This window comes from Mytilus trossulus, chromosome 3 (genome assembly GCF_036588685.1).
Source record: "Mytilus trossulus isolate FHL-02 chromosome 3, PNRI_Mtr1.1.1.hap1, whole genome shotgun sequence".
NCBI classification, from domain to species: domain Eukaryota; kingdom Metazoa; phylum Mollusca; class Bivalvia; order Mytilida; family Mytilidae; genus Mytilus; species Mytilus trossulus.
In genome coordinates this window covers 55,880,364-55,898,591 of record NC_086375.1, presented here as the reverse complement: position 1 = coordinate 55,898,591, position 18,228 = coordinate 55,880,364, and the positions used below count along the sequence as shown (strand labels likewise).

At 32.6% G+C, this 18,228-nt stretch overlaps 2 protein-coding genes across 3 annotated transcripts in view; one reads left to right on the top strand and one right to left on the bottom strand.

Annotated features, from left to right (window-relative positions):
• Positions 1 to 8,794, bottom strand: part of LOC134711899 (ectonucleoside triphosphate diphosphohydrolase 1-like) — a 44,698-nt gene extending 35,904 nt beyond the window's left edge. Inside the window, exons 1-2 of one of the 2 annotated variants that reach the window (XM_063572862.1) lie at positions 8,154 to 8,794; positions 4,156 to 4,209 (exon numbers count right to left, since the gene is read on the bottom strand). The gene's annotated coding sequence lies outside the window, so the exon portion shown is untranslated. Of the gene's footprint in view, positions 1 to 2,006; positions 2,156 to 4,155; positions 4,210 to 8,153 lie in introns of those variants that run through there. The other variant, XM_063572863.1, reaches the window with a different exon arrangement.
• Positions 8,795 to 10,537: 1,743 nt separating this feature from the next.
• LOC134711900 (ciliary microtubule inner protein 1-like) lies at positions 10,538 to 14,342 on the top strand. The gene is made up of 3 exons (XM_063572869.1): positions 10,538 to 10,689; positions 11,899 to 11,983; positions 14,017 to 14,342. The coding sequence occupies exons 1-3, from the start codon at positions 10,622 to 10,624 to the stop codon at positions 14,272 to 14,274; spliced, it is 411 nt and encodes a 136-aa protein (XP_063428939.1). The 5' UTR covers positions 10,538 to 10,621; the 3' UTR covers positions 14,275 to 14,342.
• Positions 14,343 to 18,228: the final 3,886 nt, after the last annotated feature.

Here is an 18,228-nt window from a genome sequence, read left to right as displayed (position 1 = left end):
TAAATCCAAAGTAGTGCATTTCAGATCTTGCAGACGACAGCGTACATCTTTCCAATTCAAGATTGGAGACACTGAATTAGAGGTTATAAGTCAGTACAAATATTTGGGAGTACAATTCAACTAGAAAAAAGACTTTGCATCAAACGCAGAAATCTAGCAAAAGGTGGTGGACGTGCTCTAGAAGCAATTATCTCAAAACTTCACAATCTGAATGAATTTGGATTTAAGGCATTTGAGAAGCTGTATAATTCTTGTGTGGTACCAGTATTAGACTACAACTCCTCAGTTTGGGGATACAAAGACTTCTCCGGAATCGATAATATACAAAACAAAGTAATTAGATATTTTCTTGGAGAACACAAATTTGCACCATAGCCATAGAGGGGGATATCGGATGGCTATCTTCTAAAGAACGACGAAGGCTCAACATGTTCAGTTACTGGAATAGACTGTTGTTAATGGATAATTCAAGGATTTGCAAACGTATCTTTCAATGGGACTATAGCATATGCTCAAACAACTGGTCGGCAGAAATAAAAACTATAATGACAAACATTGGAGTTATGGAAACTTTTCATGTGATATAAATAACGCAAAATCAGCACTACTTGAACAGCATAGTCTTGATTGGTTAAAAAACTTAGATAGATATCTTAAACTGCGAACATTCAAAACTTTCAAAAATAATTTCTGTGCTGAAGCATACGTGAACCTTAACCTACAACGCAACGAACGGTCGATGTTATCTCAATTTAGATGCGGCATTCTACCTCTAAGAATTGAAACAGGAAGGTTTAGTGGCGAACCTGAAGACAGCAGACTTTGGAAAATGTGTAGCAAAAATGAAATTGAAAGTGAAACTCATTTCCTTATTAACTGTGATTTTTATAATGAACTTCGAAATGAACTTTACCCAACAATACCAAACAAAGAAACATTGTTATCACTGCCACACTGTGAACAATTAATACAATTTTTAATTTATTTTCCAAGAAGATCAGCTAAATATATTTTACAAGCATTTACAAAACGCAGACAATTCATTTATGTAAATAATTGAACTTCATGACTCTACTATGAAATGATTTAAAGATTTATATTTTTTAAGTGACTTATAGGTCCAATGGGCCGGGTGTACAAATATTGTATTGACAAATATTAGTATTATACTGTACATATACACAATGTCACTATAATAAACAAATTCGTATTCGTTTAGGCGAGAACTCATTAATTATGTAAGTTATACAAGAAAAAACCCGTCCAAGCTAAGGATTTGAGTCAATAAGTGGGAAAACAATACGTAGCCATTCGTCACATTTGTCAGAAAATCCTTAGGATAAAGCCATGAGATGGAGTTGTCGTACACTTGGAAGCTTCAACCTATTTGTATCGTATTGCTACCAGCGAATATGCAAAAAAGTTTTTTTGTTTTTTTTTATTTTTATTACCAACATGTCTGGGCGTTATAGGACCATAGCAATGTGTAAAAAACTGTGGTTCTCCTTTTTCAAATAGACAACTGCATTATATGCTTACACACAACTTAGTAAACAATGTTATCAAAACATAGAAAACTTACTTTGTTTGCTAGGTAAATATTACCGAGCGAAAGTTACAGGTATATTATGCACCCATTTCACACATGTGAAATCAGAATGTGTTTACAATCAAATATTACATGCACAATTCCTTTGTACAAGGAATACACGCACTTCAAAAACGACATGTTCTTTTAAACGATGAAAAGTAAAAAAAAGTACAACTAAAACGAGAGAAAGAGATCTGAAAGAGACGAAGACAGAAAGACAAAGAGGTAGATGTGTATTATATATACCTAACGTTTAACTTAAATAAATGCTGCGTACAATAAATTCTATATAGATTGCATAATTTCATTAATTTATGGTTTATCTATCAAAATTGTATTTGATCACCATATAATTAGTTTTAAAGATATTAGATGCATAAGTGAATACTGCTTCAATGATATAGTATTAGCTTACCGTTTCTGAAGAACATCCGTCACTTAAGGATACCACTTCGTTTCTCCTTGATAAATTATATCATTAATTGTCTCTCCATACTATATAACAACCCTCTAATAATAGGTTAATACTTGACTATCATAAGTTTATAAAACTCCAATCTATATAAATCAATTTAAACAGATGTTTAACTGAGGGGGTCTTTTTATTTGTCATTTTTACATATAAAAACCTGTTAAGTTGATAATATATCCCTGGTTACAATTATAGTACGGTGACTACTAAGGTAAATTAAAAACATTCAATAAACCGAAATACCTCACGGCTATAAATTTTGATCTGATTTTGAAGATAAATATCATAGAGTACCGAAATGGTGCAACAGTTAGAAGTGATATTTTGGACAATTTCTCTGCGGTTCCTTATAATAACTGAGGAAAGAATCCAATTCAAATATAGATCTCTGATTTCGTTATACTGCATATGCGCTCATATATAGTATAACGAAATCAGAGATCTATATATTATCAGATTGCTGAGAAAAAGATCTATGGTATAATGGTATGGAAATGAAGCACAAATGTATATGTATATAAATATAGGAAGATGTATGCCTAATATGCCTCCAACATAAAATTATAAGAAATTAAAAAAATATCTTTATAGAGAGAAATTATCGACAAAAATATTTATATATTTCTTAGTTAATAGTGCAAGAGTATAATATATAATAACATATAAGTACATATTGGAGATTTTTTGATGACATGCCATGAAGAAAAAGGAGAAATAAGTACTGTAAAAGAGAGGCAAAAGACACCAGAAGGACATTTACACTCGTAAGCCGAAAACAAACTGACAACGTCATGCCTAAAAAGAAAAAGACCAAGACAGACCAACAATAGTACACAAAATTCAACACAAAAAATAGACTGAGCAACACAAACCACTACACATAACTGGTGGTGATTTCAGGTGCTCCGGAAGCCATGGAATATCGTACCAACTGGGAAATATATACTTCGTATACAGGCGCTGTTGGAATATAGCTACAAGGAAATGGAAAGTTCACAATTGGGAAGCTAAACTCATCTCTTTTGTCGTAGAGTTTTGTTGTCAATTGACCCTCATTGTAAATTTCTGGATATAAGTCAAGATATGATGCTGACTATACAACTTAACTTATTGTGGAACAGATTGGATAGTTAGACTAGGACGAGTATCATAAAATGGCAACGCTCTTTAAAAGATGTATCTAATACATAGGTATCACTGGTCATGACGTCATTTGTTTGCTATGATATTGTGATTGCACATGCATGCACCTTTAAAGTACGAGACATTACTCTTGTCAAATCAATTATCTCACGTAATGTGTCAAAATCAATATGCAATATAAGACATATAACAAAGTTATTTCACCCGGTGTTTACGACAATAGGTTCATATCTATGGCAGATATTTCTTGTATTACATCTTCATTGAAGAATTTCATTTGATCGGGTCAATCATGGTAATCCCTACTTGACAGAACAACTCAATATAAATACACATTCCTTAGCTTTACAACAAGGTTTCCTTCATATTAAAAGTCGATGGGGTGAAAAATTAAGAGAAAGGATAACTAACATCATTCACACAGAACACGTGTGTATGAGTTAACTTTTTTTAAATAAAGGGTAAGCTAAGGCTGAAAGTTTATGAATCAAAATACTTAAAATGTAGGACCACCAAAGAAAATGCAGAACAGCAACCTTAAAACAGAAGCTGAATATTTACAAATACATGTATTTCGAGGCCTGTAATAGCTGACTTTACGGTATGAGCTTTGTTCATTGTTGAAGGTTGTACGGTGACTAATATCTGTTAATTTCTGTGTCATTTTGGTCTTTTGTTAAGAGTTGTCTCAATTGGAAATCATACCATATCTTCTTTTTTTTTTATTACTATCTAAATCAGTGCCAACATTTGTTATTGTGGTTGTAACGATGTAAAGAAGGAAACTAAAATTAAACTCGTAATGTCAAAGATACATTCTAGAAAAATATTTTCATGAAAAAAGTCCTATTCATTTAATTAGAGATGGTTTCAAAATAGAAATATTTTATTGGTTTACGTTGGACAGACCTGAAAGTATAAAGAGAACGAATCTGAATATCTTTCTTACCTTGTTAGAAGTCTTTATTTCTTTCCATTACTTTGTAATTATACCATTCTGTACCTGTGTAATAGATTGTGTATTGATTACATTGTCTCATACGGTATTACAGTCGGTCATTAACACAGTTATATGTACCAAGCACCATGTTTACTTTCCAAAAAAAACCCCAGATTTTATTGAGTAAAACCCATATTTAGAGAGGGAAATAAAGTACACCATCATTTTCTGACTATATATAATGCAAAGGTATACAATGTAAAGGAGCGTTAGCTACGAGAATTAAGAAAATCCATAAAGATATGGTTTAATCATTATAAAAGTCAAATAAGGAATTAACACATTGAGTTTGGTTCAATTTTGTCAAAATAAGATAACGGAGCACCGGTATTGAAGTATTCACTTACAAGTGAATAATTCAACCTCATTTAACCCATTAGCTAGAGATGGTTACAAATAGGAGGCTTCCGCAGGGTCAAAAACGACCTGCGACCTCCGGGCTTTTTAGAGTCGACTTCCGACCTGAGTGCCTTCTAAAAACGACCTGCGACCTGTAAAATTTGGAAAAAACGACCTCCGACCTCTATGTTGGTAAAAACGACCTGCGACCTGTACATTTCCCTTAAAAACGACCTCGCGACCTGAGGGGGGTACTATGTGGGAGCCTCATATAGGCTGTGCGTGTTCAGACTTTGAAAGGAAAACGTCAATATACGTGTTCGTTGTCTATATATATAAGAATTTAAGTGAACTTTGAAGACGTGAACATGAATTTGACAACTAATACCATTTTAGAAGAAGGACCTTTTCAAACCATCTATCTATAAAAGCCCATCTATATACTTTCTTTGAAATACTCATCGGTTAATGTTTATTCCCAATAAATTTATATTGATTGATTGATTGATTTTTGCTTTTTTAACGCCACTTTTAGGCAACGCTTTATATGCCATTCCGTGACGGCCAGTTTTTATTGGTGGAGGAAGCCGGAGTGTCTGGAGAAAACCACTGACCTTCGATAGGAAATAAGGTGTTTAGATGGAGACATTTAAAGAAAAATGATCAAGAAGCAAAACTCTATAAAAATTATATACAATGTATCAGCAATTTAGATTGATTTAAGATTTGTATAAATGAAACTTTGTAAAAAATGTGCGTTATTAAAATCTTCAAATAGCAAGGTACTTCCTTATCCCTTGGAGTTTTTTACAATTCTGTTATTCCTTTTCAATGTAATATTTGCATCAACCAAAGCGAAAGATTTTAAAGCAGAAAACAGCAATGTGCTCCGTATCACAAATGCAATAATTTTCATCAGAAGAAAAAGATTGAAATCGCTAAATTATTTTACAGATAAATGTTAAAACTTTTTGTTAACGAGAAGTCTTCGAATACTTTGTTGGTATGTTAGAGTTTTTATTGTAAATGATAAAACGAGGGCGTATACGTTTTCGTTTATAATGTACTTTTTATTTGACATATGTCTCATACCTTACGTAAACAAGACAAAAGACTTTAAATTTCAATTCAGGTCATTTATAACTTCCATTCTTCTTGTCTAGGTCATTCTAGATTTCATCATTGTGGTATTGGTTTTATGTATATCAAGATGAATGACTATCAAGTAGGCATGGTCCATCTAATGCGTTTAATGTTCACCCTCAAGGCTCTGATTGTTGGTTAGAAATACATAAAAAATACCATGTTCATGTCAAAACCAATGTATTAAAATTATTTTAGTAACCCATGTTTGTTTGTTTTTGATGTTTTATCTCAACTTGTTTTTTCTTCCAACTGCTAGATTGACATTTTATTGGTGCCTTTGTGACTTTTTGTTTGGTAGGAAAAGAGCGAAGGTTATTGCTACCAACAGACAGTTGTTTGTTTGAGTTCGCTTCTTCCTCGATCAGTTGATCAACAAAAAACAATAGAGTGTCATACAAAATACCACTTTGTAAACTTGTGATTGTACCAGGGACATAATACTACAACTCGACCGACTTTGCTAAAGATGCACACACCATTTAATTTAGCTGATGAAGAACTGTTACAGGTCAAGGGAAGCACTGCAACACTTCATCCATCTTAGAATTATATATCCTTTCAATAACAGTGTGGACCATTGCAATACTTATGCCGGTAATAACACTAAATAAAACTTGTTTGTCATCTGTCATCGATAACAGTGATATTACGCTCGCCCACTCTTTGAATAAAATAGTAAAGTACATGAAGGTGTACGAGAAGAAAAAAAGAAAGTTTTAGTGTTAGTGCTAGGTATTCGTATTATTAGATGTATGCGTTTAGAACCTTTGGCGACCCCACAGTTTAAAAAGACTTAGATGGACATTTGTCTCATTGGCACTTATACTTTATAACTCGTGATACGCCATGTAGGCGTTACAGACGACCATTCACCTTAACTGCTCCAGTCAATTGATAACATGAGCGCGTTATATGAAATGGTCTTATCCACGCTGGTTTGAAAATGATTCAAACTTAAATATTGTCATTTATTTTATACTAATGGTATTAGACGATATTCTACATCAAAACCAGTCGTTTAGTCCCTAATTTTCACAGCCGTTTTTTTCCGGCTGAAGTTTCAAATGTTACAAAAGAAGTTGTTGTACTAAGTTAATAAATTGAATGTAATAGCTGTTAGAAAGTGTCCGGGAACCCTGTCCCAGAAGGGCTCGTCAAACTAAGTGCTAAATTAGCAAAGTAAATATTTGTTGGTCTTGTCTTGCACTTGTGGTAAATATCTGAACACCAACTTATTTCAAAATTTGATTACTTTAACAGCTCTTACTTAATTCAAATAGGACAGACCAAGAACAAAAAAATAATTAAGAAATTGTGTAATTTTCATGAAAAGTTGCTTCAATTCCTGTCGCGACAGAACTGATACAACAAGCAGACTAGCTATTGAATAAAAGAAGAGAATGCTACAAAATGAAAAAAGTAAATATGAACAACTTCGAAGTTTAATGAAATTCAGACTATATATATACAAAAAGAGATATTGATTGCCACTGAGACAACTACCTACCACTACAAAACACTCGAAAATTGATAATTTAAATTCCTTAAAAAACAACATCCTAGTCAAAATTTTAATTGAATAGGAACAAAAAGAAAATATTAAACTAAAAAAGGAAAGTCTGGAAAGGGGTTCCTTCATTTCTGTATCTTTGATTTTTTAGGCCATTTTCTCTATTCTTTATTTTTTTCTTTCACTTTTTTCTCCATTCTTTCAATGATATTTTATTTGGTCCATATTTTCTCTATACTTTATAATTTTTGCCCTTTAAAATCTATTCTGCAAACGGTACCCTCATCCACACCATCGTTAAAGAAAGGTCCAGGATTAACATAACAGTTTTCAAGTTGTAGCTATACTACACGTCTAGTTGTAGCTATACTACACGTCTAGTTTTAGCTATACTACACGTCTAGTTTTAGCTATACTACACGTCTAGTTGTAGCTATACTACACGTCTAGTTGTAGCTATACTACACGTCTAGTTGTAGCTATACTACACGTCTAGTTAGCCATACTACACGTCTAGTTATTTCTTAATGAATTGTCTTGCTGATTCGCCGAATATGTAAATATTTGTTTTTATTCGTGGCATCTGTCTCGTTTTCCTCGCGAGGTAATGAAGCTAAATAGTAAGCCTTGGTGTGGAATTTAATTGTTTGATTTATAAATTCTTTTTCCCAACGTCTTATCAGTGTTTATCAATACAACTGACTGCAGAATGTCTGCAATGCGGAAAGTTTAAGTTCGTGTAAACATATCTGCAGCTTCAATAGACATATTACTAACGAGATAACATGGTATATAACATGTTTTCAAAACTCGATTAAACTAATTTTGTTAGAATAAATAGTTTTAAAGTTAACTAATTATACTATGTTTAATGAAATTGATTGATAATTTACTAAATAAAAAAAAATTAAACGTGGCTGCTTAATAAACTATTGAATCTGAATCTGCTTACCTTTGACTGAGTTAACTTGCGTTGATTACCAGTATCCGTTTATTAGTATTGACTCGGGATTATTGCATACACAAATACCAATATGGAATATCAATTTCTGTTTACTGTTGTCGTTCTCTCATTAAACACTGTGGGATTTTCCTATATATGTCATCAAGTTTTATTAGCCCCATCTTTGTACATGTTGACATTCAATATACGAGATGTAAATATAGTCCGAAATCATAAGAAAAAAGCGATTCAGTTACAATAGAAAAGTACTTTTTATAAAAAAAAGCAATGTATCCAAAAGTAATAACTTTAAGTATGTTTACATAATCCGTGTGAATGTATGACAGACTCGTTATTCCTCTTGAAACAATAAACAATTTACAAAAGTACGTTATTCAAGCTTCATTCAGTGATGAGCCGTTTACTTCGAACTCAATCTTTCTTTTCGTTAAGTAGAACATTTTAAGTGCAGAATCAAAAATGAAAAATGTGTTCGCATTGTTTTGTTTAAGATAATTGGCGGGAATGATAAACAATCGATCTTTCCTAGATCCAGATAATAAAAGATATAGCAACGTTTCTGTTTATCAATCATTTCATTCAGATAAAACATATGTTGCATGTACAACTTTATTATTCATTTGCCGTTTTGATTTTATCATTACGGTATAATTCCTTTCTCACTCTGTTTACTTTTTGTGTTAAAATATCTCTCTAATCAGATCCTGGAAAAACAATTATTTATATTTTTTACCAGAAAAAAATGTAAATATTTCTTTCAACTTATCAATCAAACAAATACATCTGTATTTCGGATATTCTCTCTCGATTTACCTTTATCATCATGGCAGTGTCTATAAATTGCAAGTATCAGCATTTCAAGAGAAAGTCAGAGAATTTATTTAACTGCACACACATAAAACATATTTTCAGATTTCCGATCGTCTGTTACGTCAAACTTTGATCTTTAAAATGACTTTCCAGTATAATGTTAATAGCTTCGGTAGACTCGTAACCTGTTGTCAAAAATAAATTTTCAGTGAAACATATTTTCCATTAAAGTACCATTTAACTCCCTACAATGTCCGACTCAAATAAAAAAGAGAAAAAACTCAGTTTGTGGTTTTTTATGTCTCTTTAGAAATGACATTCACGTCATTACAAGTGAAGCTGTGTCATTCGAAAGTTGCGTCGTGGGAATTTGGACCACAGGCAGACGATCAATGTAAATATCCATTGCCAGACAACAGATTAAGTTATATTCCAAGTACGATTTCTATTATCAGCGGATTTCGTTAATTGTAATTAAACGAAACGAATCACATGACACGTTCTCCGAGGTACAATTGCAAAAAGACAATTAACCGGAGTATGTTCGTTCAGAACGTATCGAAACGATGGAAATTGAGGATATTGATGAATTCTAATGCAATCTCATTCGATTAGAAACCACTGTATTCTACAAATTGTATTACATTTACAAGACATATTGCCGTGTAAGTTAATGCATAAACCGTCAAATTAATAAGACAATAATTAAATAATGAACCTAAAAACCTTATTACAAAACGAATGTTCTGTTTTCATTTAGAGTGATTTACTTCTGTTTTACTGTTTTTCTCAATGGTTCTTTTTTGCACAAACCTTGAAATTTGGATGTATGTAGTGTTAAGTTTTTGTATAGAATGGTTAGTTTAACAAATTGTAAAAGCTTTGAAAATATAAACCAGACTGACACATATAAATATAAGTATTTCATTAGTACATTGTCGTTCATGTACGTAGCTGTTAAATTCTTCATTCATGTCTGGTTATATTTAATACAGATGTAAAAATGACCATAAAACATGAAGACTTTCAATAAAGGAAAGTAATATAAATAGTTTTAAAACCATTACTCTTATATTCTTTCACAAAAATTTGAAAGGACCTCTCTTCTATGAACCCTCGTCAGTACATAATCGTATATTTTAATACGATTTACAGATACAGACGCACAAATTCGGATATAAAAAAGAAGATGTGGTATGATTTCCAATTAGACTACTTTCCACAAGAGATCAAATAACACAGAAATTAACTATCATAGGTCACCGTACGGCCTTCATCAATGAACAAAGCCTAGTATACCGCATAGTCAGCTATAATAGGCCCAGAAATGATGTTAACGCAAATGTCGTCCCAAAGATGTATTTGGCTATTTCATATTGATACTATACACTAAAAATTTATTTAGAAAAAAATCAAACACGTATTGTTCAATAATGTATGTTACATATAGAACGTTGCAAGATCAAGTCGATCTCCTTCTTCTTCTTTAGGTTTCTAGCGATCCTTCAATTATTGAAGATTATTCGCCGGGCGTCGACTATAAAATTGTCAAGTCGAGCTACAACGACGTCCTGTGATACTGACGTCACAACCGTTGCCTCTGGTCACAGAACTCTAATTTTCTGAAGGCAGAGCAGCAGAATCTGATGGCGGGACAACAACAGGCCAAAAAACCTCTTTCTAATCTTAATTTTGTTCATAATGACGAAATTTGGTGAGTTTTTTTTCAGATTTTCTGGTGTTTCTGCATTCTTTCTTATCAATTCTAACAAACGATGTCCTTGATAATGTGAAGTAACAGTACAATTCCATCATGTCGAAATGTAACTTAACGCGGTTTCTCAGGCAAATAAAAAATAAGAGAAAAATGTCAAACTCACAGTTCAGTAAAGCGTATTACATAATTAGCAACAGTTGTTACATAACAATCCATTACAGTACCATTATATATATCAGTAGAAACATACATAAATGTAGACGGCGTGATAATTAACAGCAGATACTATAATGAGTTAAACATTGTTGATTTTCCAACTACAGGCTGTAGTGTCTTAGTATTGTATTATGGTAAAGCGGTCATGATCTATGGATTAACCATGCATTATATTGGAATATAAATAAACCTATTCTGCAAACTTGCTATACAAACAGTCAAAATGTACTGCATGAGTAATCAACTTAATTTTAATTTGGTATGAGACTACCCGGAATATAAAATGTATCATACAATGACTTGAGAAACAGGAACAAATACATGAGATAATCGCTGAGCATTTCATCCTCAGTCGTGCTGTGTTCATAGTAAGCGTTGTTCGTCACCCGTTTTTTGTTATTGTTTTTTCTTTAAAGATATTTGTTTTGTTTTGACTTTTGTTTTGTTTGTTTGGGATTTGTGTTGTCCGATACATGAAGGTTTGTTTTAGAATGCCGTCTGTCTTACTCTTCGACTTGTGGCTCTTGAATGAACCTTGATATCTTCTTTCTATTTTCTTTGTTTGATACATTTAACAAGATTTATTTAAGAATTGAATGCTTCTTTTTGTAAATTTATTGGGGTGTTAAAGCGTTGACCGAAGTACATTTTGTATGAAGCGCGGAAGCGCTTCTTTCTAAAAATGTACGCACGGTCAACGCTTTTACAACCCTATAAAGTTACAAAAAGAAGCATTCAATACTTATAATTACATTTTAAGCTAGGATTATAAAAACACGATTTTCATGAAGTTAAATTTTTAAATTCACCTGTGCACTTTGTTGTGGGACCTCGTGTCATCATGAATGAAATGTTATTGTCTCATGCAACTGCTTACGGAATAACATGTGATGTGCCATTAGCCAATCAGAATAACGTATTATAATGAAACATACATCTAATGTAATTATTTTAAAATTAGCAGTCTGGTTTACTTGTTTTTTTTCACAGGAAAGACCATGTCCGACACGAATTTCTTTCTCAGAGATGTAAATGGCCAGAAAAATGGGGATATCTAGTAGACGAATATAACTCTGTAAGTACTAACATCAACAAAAAACAACACAAGACGAAATTTTAAAAACTCAGTTTATACAACGATTTCACATTTTAGATTATTTTCAGCTTTTTATGGTCAACACGTTTTTGTTCTCAAACTCAGAAATGTTCCAATCAAAATACTAGATTTTGTGTTCCGAGTATTGAGTAAAATTATATGACCGAGAGCTCAACTCTCAATCAGTCAGAAGAAATAAGGTACTTTTTATTCTAATCAGAAAATTATACTTTAGCATAAATATTGCTGACCGCAAAATTTAAGTATAATGCGATTTATACTATTTGAAATCATAGAATATGTAAAAACCAAAGAAAAAAACAACAAATCTCAATATTTTAAAACAATTACTATATAGGCTAAGCAATTCATTAAGCATCGCCGTGTAAAAATCAAATTGCGACATTAAAACCAACGTTTACGCATAGACCATCCTTAAAGATTCAATGCTGTTCTCTCCACTATCATTTAAAAAGCTTCACCTCCTGAACATAGTTTTAATCACTACATCTGTTCTCTGCACCGTTTCGTATATAACTAAAATATTAATAGGTGATTATATGTTATATAAGTTATGTTTATACATAATTTGATTTTAAATATTAACTAGTTTTAAATAAATAGGCCGCGTATGCACCATTTATTAATCATCTTTATTCAGATGGATAACTGGAAATATCAAAGACGAAGAAGTTATTTCCTATGATAGTCCAAGTTTAAATGTCGGCTTTGCGGTTATTTTGGTTTAAGATTTACGTCTTTAAAATAGATAAGCAACATTTATTATAACGTTTTAGTTTATAAAAATAATGAGATGTGGTATGCTTACTAATGAAACAACTCCACACAAGAGACAAATTAACATAGAAGTTAACAGCTATAGGTAACCGTACGGCATTCATCAATTAACAGTCTTTAACAATGAGCAAATTCCATGTTTGTGATTTCATGCATATCCAGCCATTTACACCAATGGAAATAAATGTTAGTCATATAATTCAGAACAAGCTTATTTTTCTACGTCAAAACATGTATGGTTACGGAAATTATTTGTTCTATTCAAAGCTTAAAATTTAGGTAGACTTACTTGTATGTCTTTGAACTAGCTTTCAGTAACTGCGAGTACTCTCAGATTTGAACTGTTTTACATTTATAATTTCGGGGCCTTTCATAGTTTGCTATATATGTGGTAATTAAGTGGTTTTACTCATGGTTAAAGGACGACCTATACTGTTGCTAGTTTAACTTCTACGTCATTTGGTCTTTGATTGAGATGTGTCTCATATGAAATCATATAAACACATCTTCTTATTTCTATATTGTAGTTTCTTTGCACGAAAGCCGTGACAATGTGAGGAATTAAGAAGTTTAAAAACACAGAGTATATGTGACCCATATTTTCACAATTAAAAATAATGTTGGTCAATAACGCTTTCATGAAACAGACAGAAACATATGCCTATACTTTTTTTTTAGTTATTTCAAAGCTTCTCATACATGTTAATGTACGAATCTAAGTTGAAAAAGTAACATATTCATAACAAGTCTTTTTGGATACTAGTACACAATGTACAAAAACATAAGAACATATTATTAAAGGTTAAGTTTGATATAGGTGGAAAATTACTGACACCACCTGTTATACACCTACAATTAATCAACTGATTCGTCGATTAAAACTGAAGGACTTTCTCACTATATTTGCTACATGTATATATACATCCATAGGATAAAGAATGCACGATGAAGCAAACAAACAAGCAACTTTTAATTATATAAAAAAAGTAAACCTTCAAATAGTTTTGAAGTAATTCTCAGGGGAAAATGCATTGATATATGATGTAAAGAAATGCAGAGATTAACATTAATGTGTAATAATAATCTATAGACAATAGACATCTACCGTATAATTTGATATTAATATACTTATATGTGTTGTAAAGTTATCTTGGTTTTAAAATATGTGCAGTATCATTGAACTTTTAACTTGAGCTTTATTTTGAATAATTTAGATGACCCTTGATTTACTTGGTCCAAATTTGAAAACCAAACCATCATACATGAACAAAACAACAGCGGACCTGAAGTTACCACCTATTCTACACCATCAGAAGCGAACCACGAATATTCCCGAGACAACTTCACGGTTAATTGGATGGAAGGCAGGAAATCAAAAATGCAAGCTAGAAATTTACGGAAAATATCCCAAATCCCGTGGTCAGTACGGAATACTAAATTTACTGAAGTGGCCACAGGAGAGTCATCCATAATAATGAAAACTAAAGAGCAAAATAATTTTGGATTTTTAAATGAATAAAATAAAGGTAAAATAGTTAAATAGTGTTATTTTTTATTCTGTTTGTAACATTTGCGTTTACTATAGACTTTGTCCCTTTATCAACCTTTTGTGTGTACCATTTTTCGTGATATGTGCATTGGTATACTATATCACGTTAGAATGAGTATTAAACACTGGCAGAAATACACGACTTTAAAATCCAAGAAAAAAATGAGTTGAACATAGATTCCTCGGAAAATGATATTACACTTTTGTGTATGAGATTTCGATATACTGTTTCTGATACTAGAATTTTGTTGTATCGCACAAAAATCTAACTTAGAAGTTACGGAAACGGGGTTATTGGTCACAGGCAGTTGTTTCTATCCATAGGAAGGTCGACTATCCATATAAATAGACGTGAGTTTCTCCTTGAAGCACTAAGTAGTGGTGCTGCAGGCTATAGGTTCAGGTAATTTGTTCCAGTCTTTTATAGTTTGGCAGAAAAATGAAAATTCGTAACTGTCTTTGTTGCATCGAATTTGTCTCGGTATGTTTGTTCGTAGCAAGACCTGGTGTTTGGTTTGCTTTTAATTAGTATGTCAGTATGTGGTATGGCAATTTTTGTTGTTTGTTATTCTATGGAACATATGTAATCTGCTTTTGAGTCTCCTTTCTTGTAATGTTGGCCAGTGAAGTGTATCTTCTGACTTCAGACTCGGACTTCTCTTGAATTGAATTTTAAATGTACGTATTGTTATGCGTTTACTTTTCTACACTGGCTAGAGGTATACGGGGAGGGTTGAGATCCCATAAACATGTTTAACCCGCCGCATTTTTGCGCCTGTCCCAAGTCAGGAGACTCTGGTCTTTGTTAGTCTTGTATTATTTTAATTTTAGTTTCTTGTGTACAGTTTGGACATTAGTATGGCGTTCATTATCACTGGACTAGTATATATTTGTTAAGGGGCCAGCCTAAGGACGCCTCCAGGTGCGGGAATTTCTCGTTACATTGAAGACCTGTTTGTGACCTTCTGCAGTTGTTTTTTCTATGGTCGGGTTGTTGTCTCTTTGGTACATTCACCATTTCCATTTTCAATTTTAATCATGTTTGTTAAACTTTCAGTATATTGGTATTTGGAGCATTATAAGTATCTCGCTGCACGTATTTGGACTTTTTCTATGGAGTTAATGTTCTCTATTGTGTAAGGGTCCAAGACAGTGCTGCAGTATTCAAGTTTTGGTCTAATAAGGACTATGTATGCTCGGTTTTTGATGGTTACTGAGTTTATTTTAAAAATTTCTTCTGATGAATCCAAGGGTCTTATTTGCTTTTGATGTCATTTTCTGAATGTGTTTGTTCCATTTAAACTTTGGTGATATAGTTCTACCTAATTATTTTGCATGTTCAACTGACTCAAGAATGTGACCGTATATGTTATAATAAAAATGTACATGTGGTTTTTTTGTGGTCACTCGAAGTATGTTGCATTTGTCGGGGTGGAACTGCAATAGCCAGTCTTGTTCCCATTTGATTGCTCCTTCTAGATCTTCCTGGAGTTGAAGGCAATCTGATACTGATTTTTTTTATCTGTCGGTAAAAGATGCTATCGTCAGCAAAGAGTCTGATTTGACCGTGATGTAAATAGTCGGGTAAGTCATTAATGTATATTACAATTAGTATTGGACCTAATACAGTGCCCTGAGGAACACCTGATGTAACTGGTATGTTGTCAGAGGAATGGTGTTCTAGCAAGACTGTTTGTGAACGATTTGAAAGGAAAGATTTTATCTAGCATGATCTGATACACCGAAAAATTTAAGTTTATATAGTAAACGGTTATGTGAAACTTTGTCAAAAGCCTTTTGCGAAATCCATGACGTTTAGATTGGTTTGTATGTTTTTATTGTTATTTGATGACAGCTGGTGAATTGTTATTATTTGGGATTCGCAGGGTCTGTTTGCCCTGAAGCCGGGTTGCAGTTTATAAAGTATGTTGTTGGATTCAAGGTGTTTCATGATGTTGCTTGCAATTATGTGCTCTAATAATTTGCCGGAAATACATGTTAATGAAATTGTTCGATATTTACCAGGATGATGTTTGTCTCCTTTTTTGAAACAGGTGTTACATTTGCGTGGTTCCAATCGTGAGGAACTTTTCCTGTTTGTACTGATTTTGTAAAAATTAAAGTGAGTGTGTCTGTGCATGTGTTGATGTTTTCTTTTAGCACTATTCCAGTTATGTTATCTGGTCCTGTTGCCTCTTTTTAGGATTTATATTTTAAATCAATTTATAGATGCCTTCTCTGTTGATGTCTATGCTGTCAATTATTGGATGTGTTGATGGACATTTGTTAGGGATAACTTAGTCTCAGATGTAAAAGCTGATTTAAATTGTGCGTTTAATATATTTGCCTTTTTCAAGGGATCTGTATAAAGTAAACCTTCACTCCTAAGAGGTACAATACCAGTGTTTTCAATGTTTTGGCCTTATTTGTATGAAAAGAGTTTTTTAGGTTGTTTGTTAAATCTCGGATTTTCAGGCTTTTGTATTTCAATCTCAAAAATCATGTTTTCGATACAATTCCAATAGGCATTTCTAATCTCTTTCTGTAATTGTGTTTTGATTTGTTTGATTTTTTCAATATGTTTGCCAATATGTTTATTCTTTTTGTATAATTTGTTGTTCTTATTTATCAGTTTTTTCAACTTTGAATCTATCCATGGTATGTGGGTTTTGTTACCTATTAGCTTAATTGGTATATGCTTTTGGATACTTTCTGTTGTTTTTGTTTCGAATAAATTCCACATATTGTCTATATCAAGATCTACATAATGTAATTTGTGTTTTTCCATATGTGTGTATGTTTCTTTCAAATCTTTTCCAATTTTTTCCCCAGTCTGCTTTCTTGTAAATGAATGCTTTTTGTAGTGACTGTTTGGCTTTTAAGAGGGAAGGGTTAATTTCACTGAAGACTATGGCATGGTCTGCTAGGGGTTGTAATGTTTCTATTGTTTACTAGGGATGGATTTGCCATGTACAGTAGATCAAGTGTACGGTCATTTCTTGTTTGTCAACTACCACTGTGAGATTGTGATCCTGTTATATGTTTAATATGTGTTGATGAAGAGAAGGATCTGGTTTTCTAGGTATTACTGATGAATCTGACCAGTCAATAATACATAAATTAAAATCGCCACTGAGCATGATATTTGCATTGAATATGTTGCATATCCTATTTAGCCAGGTACTTAGGTGTTCTAGTGATTTCCCTTTGTCTGATGTTATGGAGATAACTGTATTGTATTTTAAGCTCTGACGGCATCAATTGGGGATTTGATGGTCGCAAATTAAGTTTACTGGCGACACTTTAGCGGAGAGAGTAAACGGGTATTTGCGACCATCAAATCCCCAATTGATGACGTCGGAGCTTAAAATACAATGTTTTTATCTCCATTCTAATGAAACTGACAGAAAACAACGTTTAAACATGTATTCAAAATCTGTTTTATGCCGTCTGTGCTTGCGCGTATGTCCCATGGCATCAATTGTCAATTGATGCCATGTAAATAAGTGACGTTATCCAATCAAAATGAAAGTTACAAAAGGTGTTGCATAAGAATGGTCTATAGTATGCTCCAAGTTAGGTGGTTTATTTACTGTTGGGAGTTATTTTTGCCCATATTTATTTGCAATCTGTGTCTAATTCAGGCACATGTGATGTAATAAGTGTGTTTGTGATTGAGAGTAGCACACCTCCATAGCAATCTTTCTTGTTTTTAGTGTAGATGGTGTATTTGGATGGTGAAATATATTCATATGCTGATGTGTCATTTGAAAGCCAGGTTTCAGTACCAAATATAACATCAGCCTCATGATCAGGTTGGCATGAGTCTATTATCTCATCAATTTCTGGCTTTTTGTTTTTCATTGATTGAAAATTA

What these genes read in the sequence shown, in the direction of transcription:
- LOC134711900 (XM_063572869.1), top strand. Translation starts at nt 10,622, where the DNA reads ATGGCGGGACAACAACAGGCCAAAAAACCTCTTTCTAATCTTAATTTT. An exon ending in GTTCATAATGACGAAATTTG is followed by an intron (nt 10,690 to 11,898) that starts GTGAGTTTTTTT and finishes TTTTTTTCACAG; the next exon opens with GAAAGACCATGTCCGACACG. An exon ending in TAGTAGACGAATATAACTCT is followed by an intron (nt 11,984 to 14,016) that starts GTAAGTACTAAC and finishes TGAATAATTTAG; the next exon opens with ATGACCCTTGATTTACTTGG.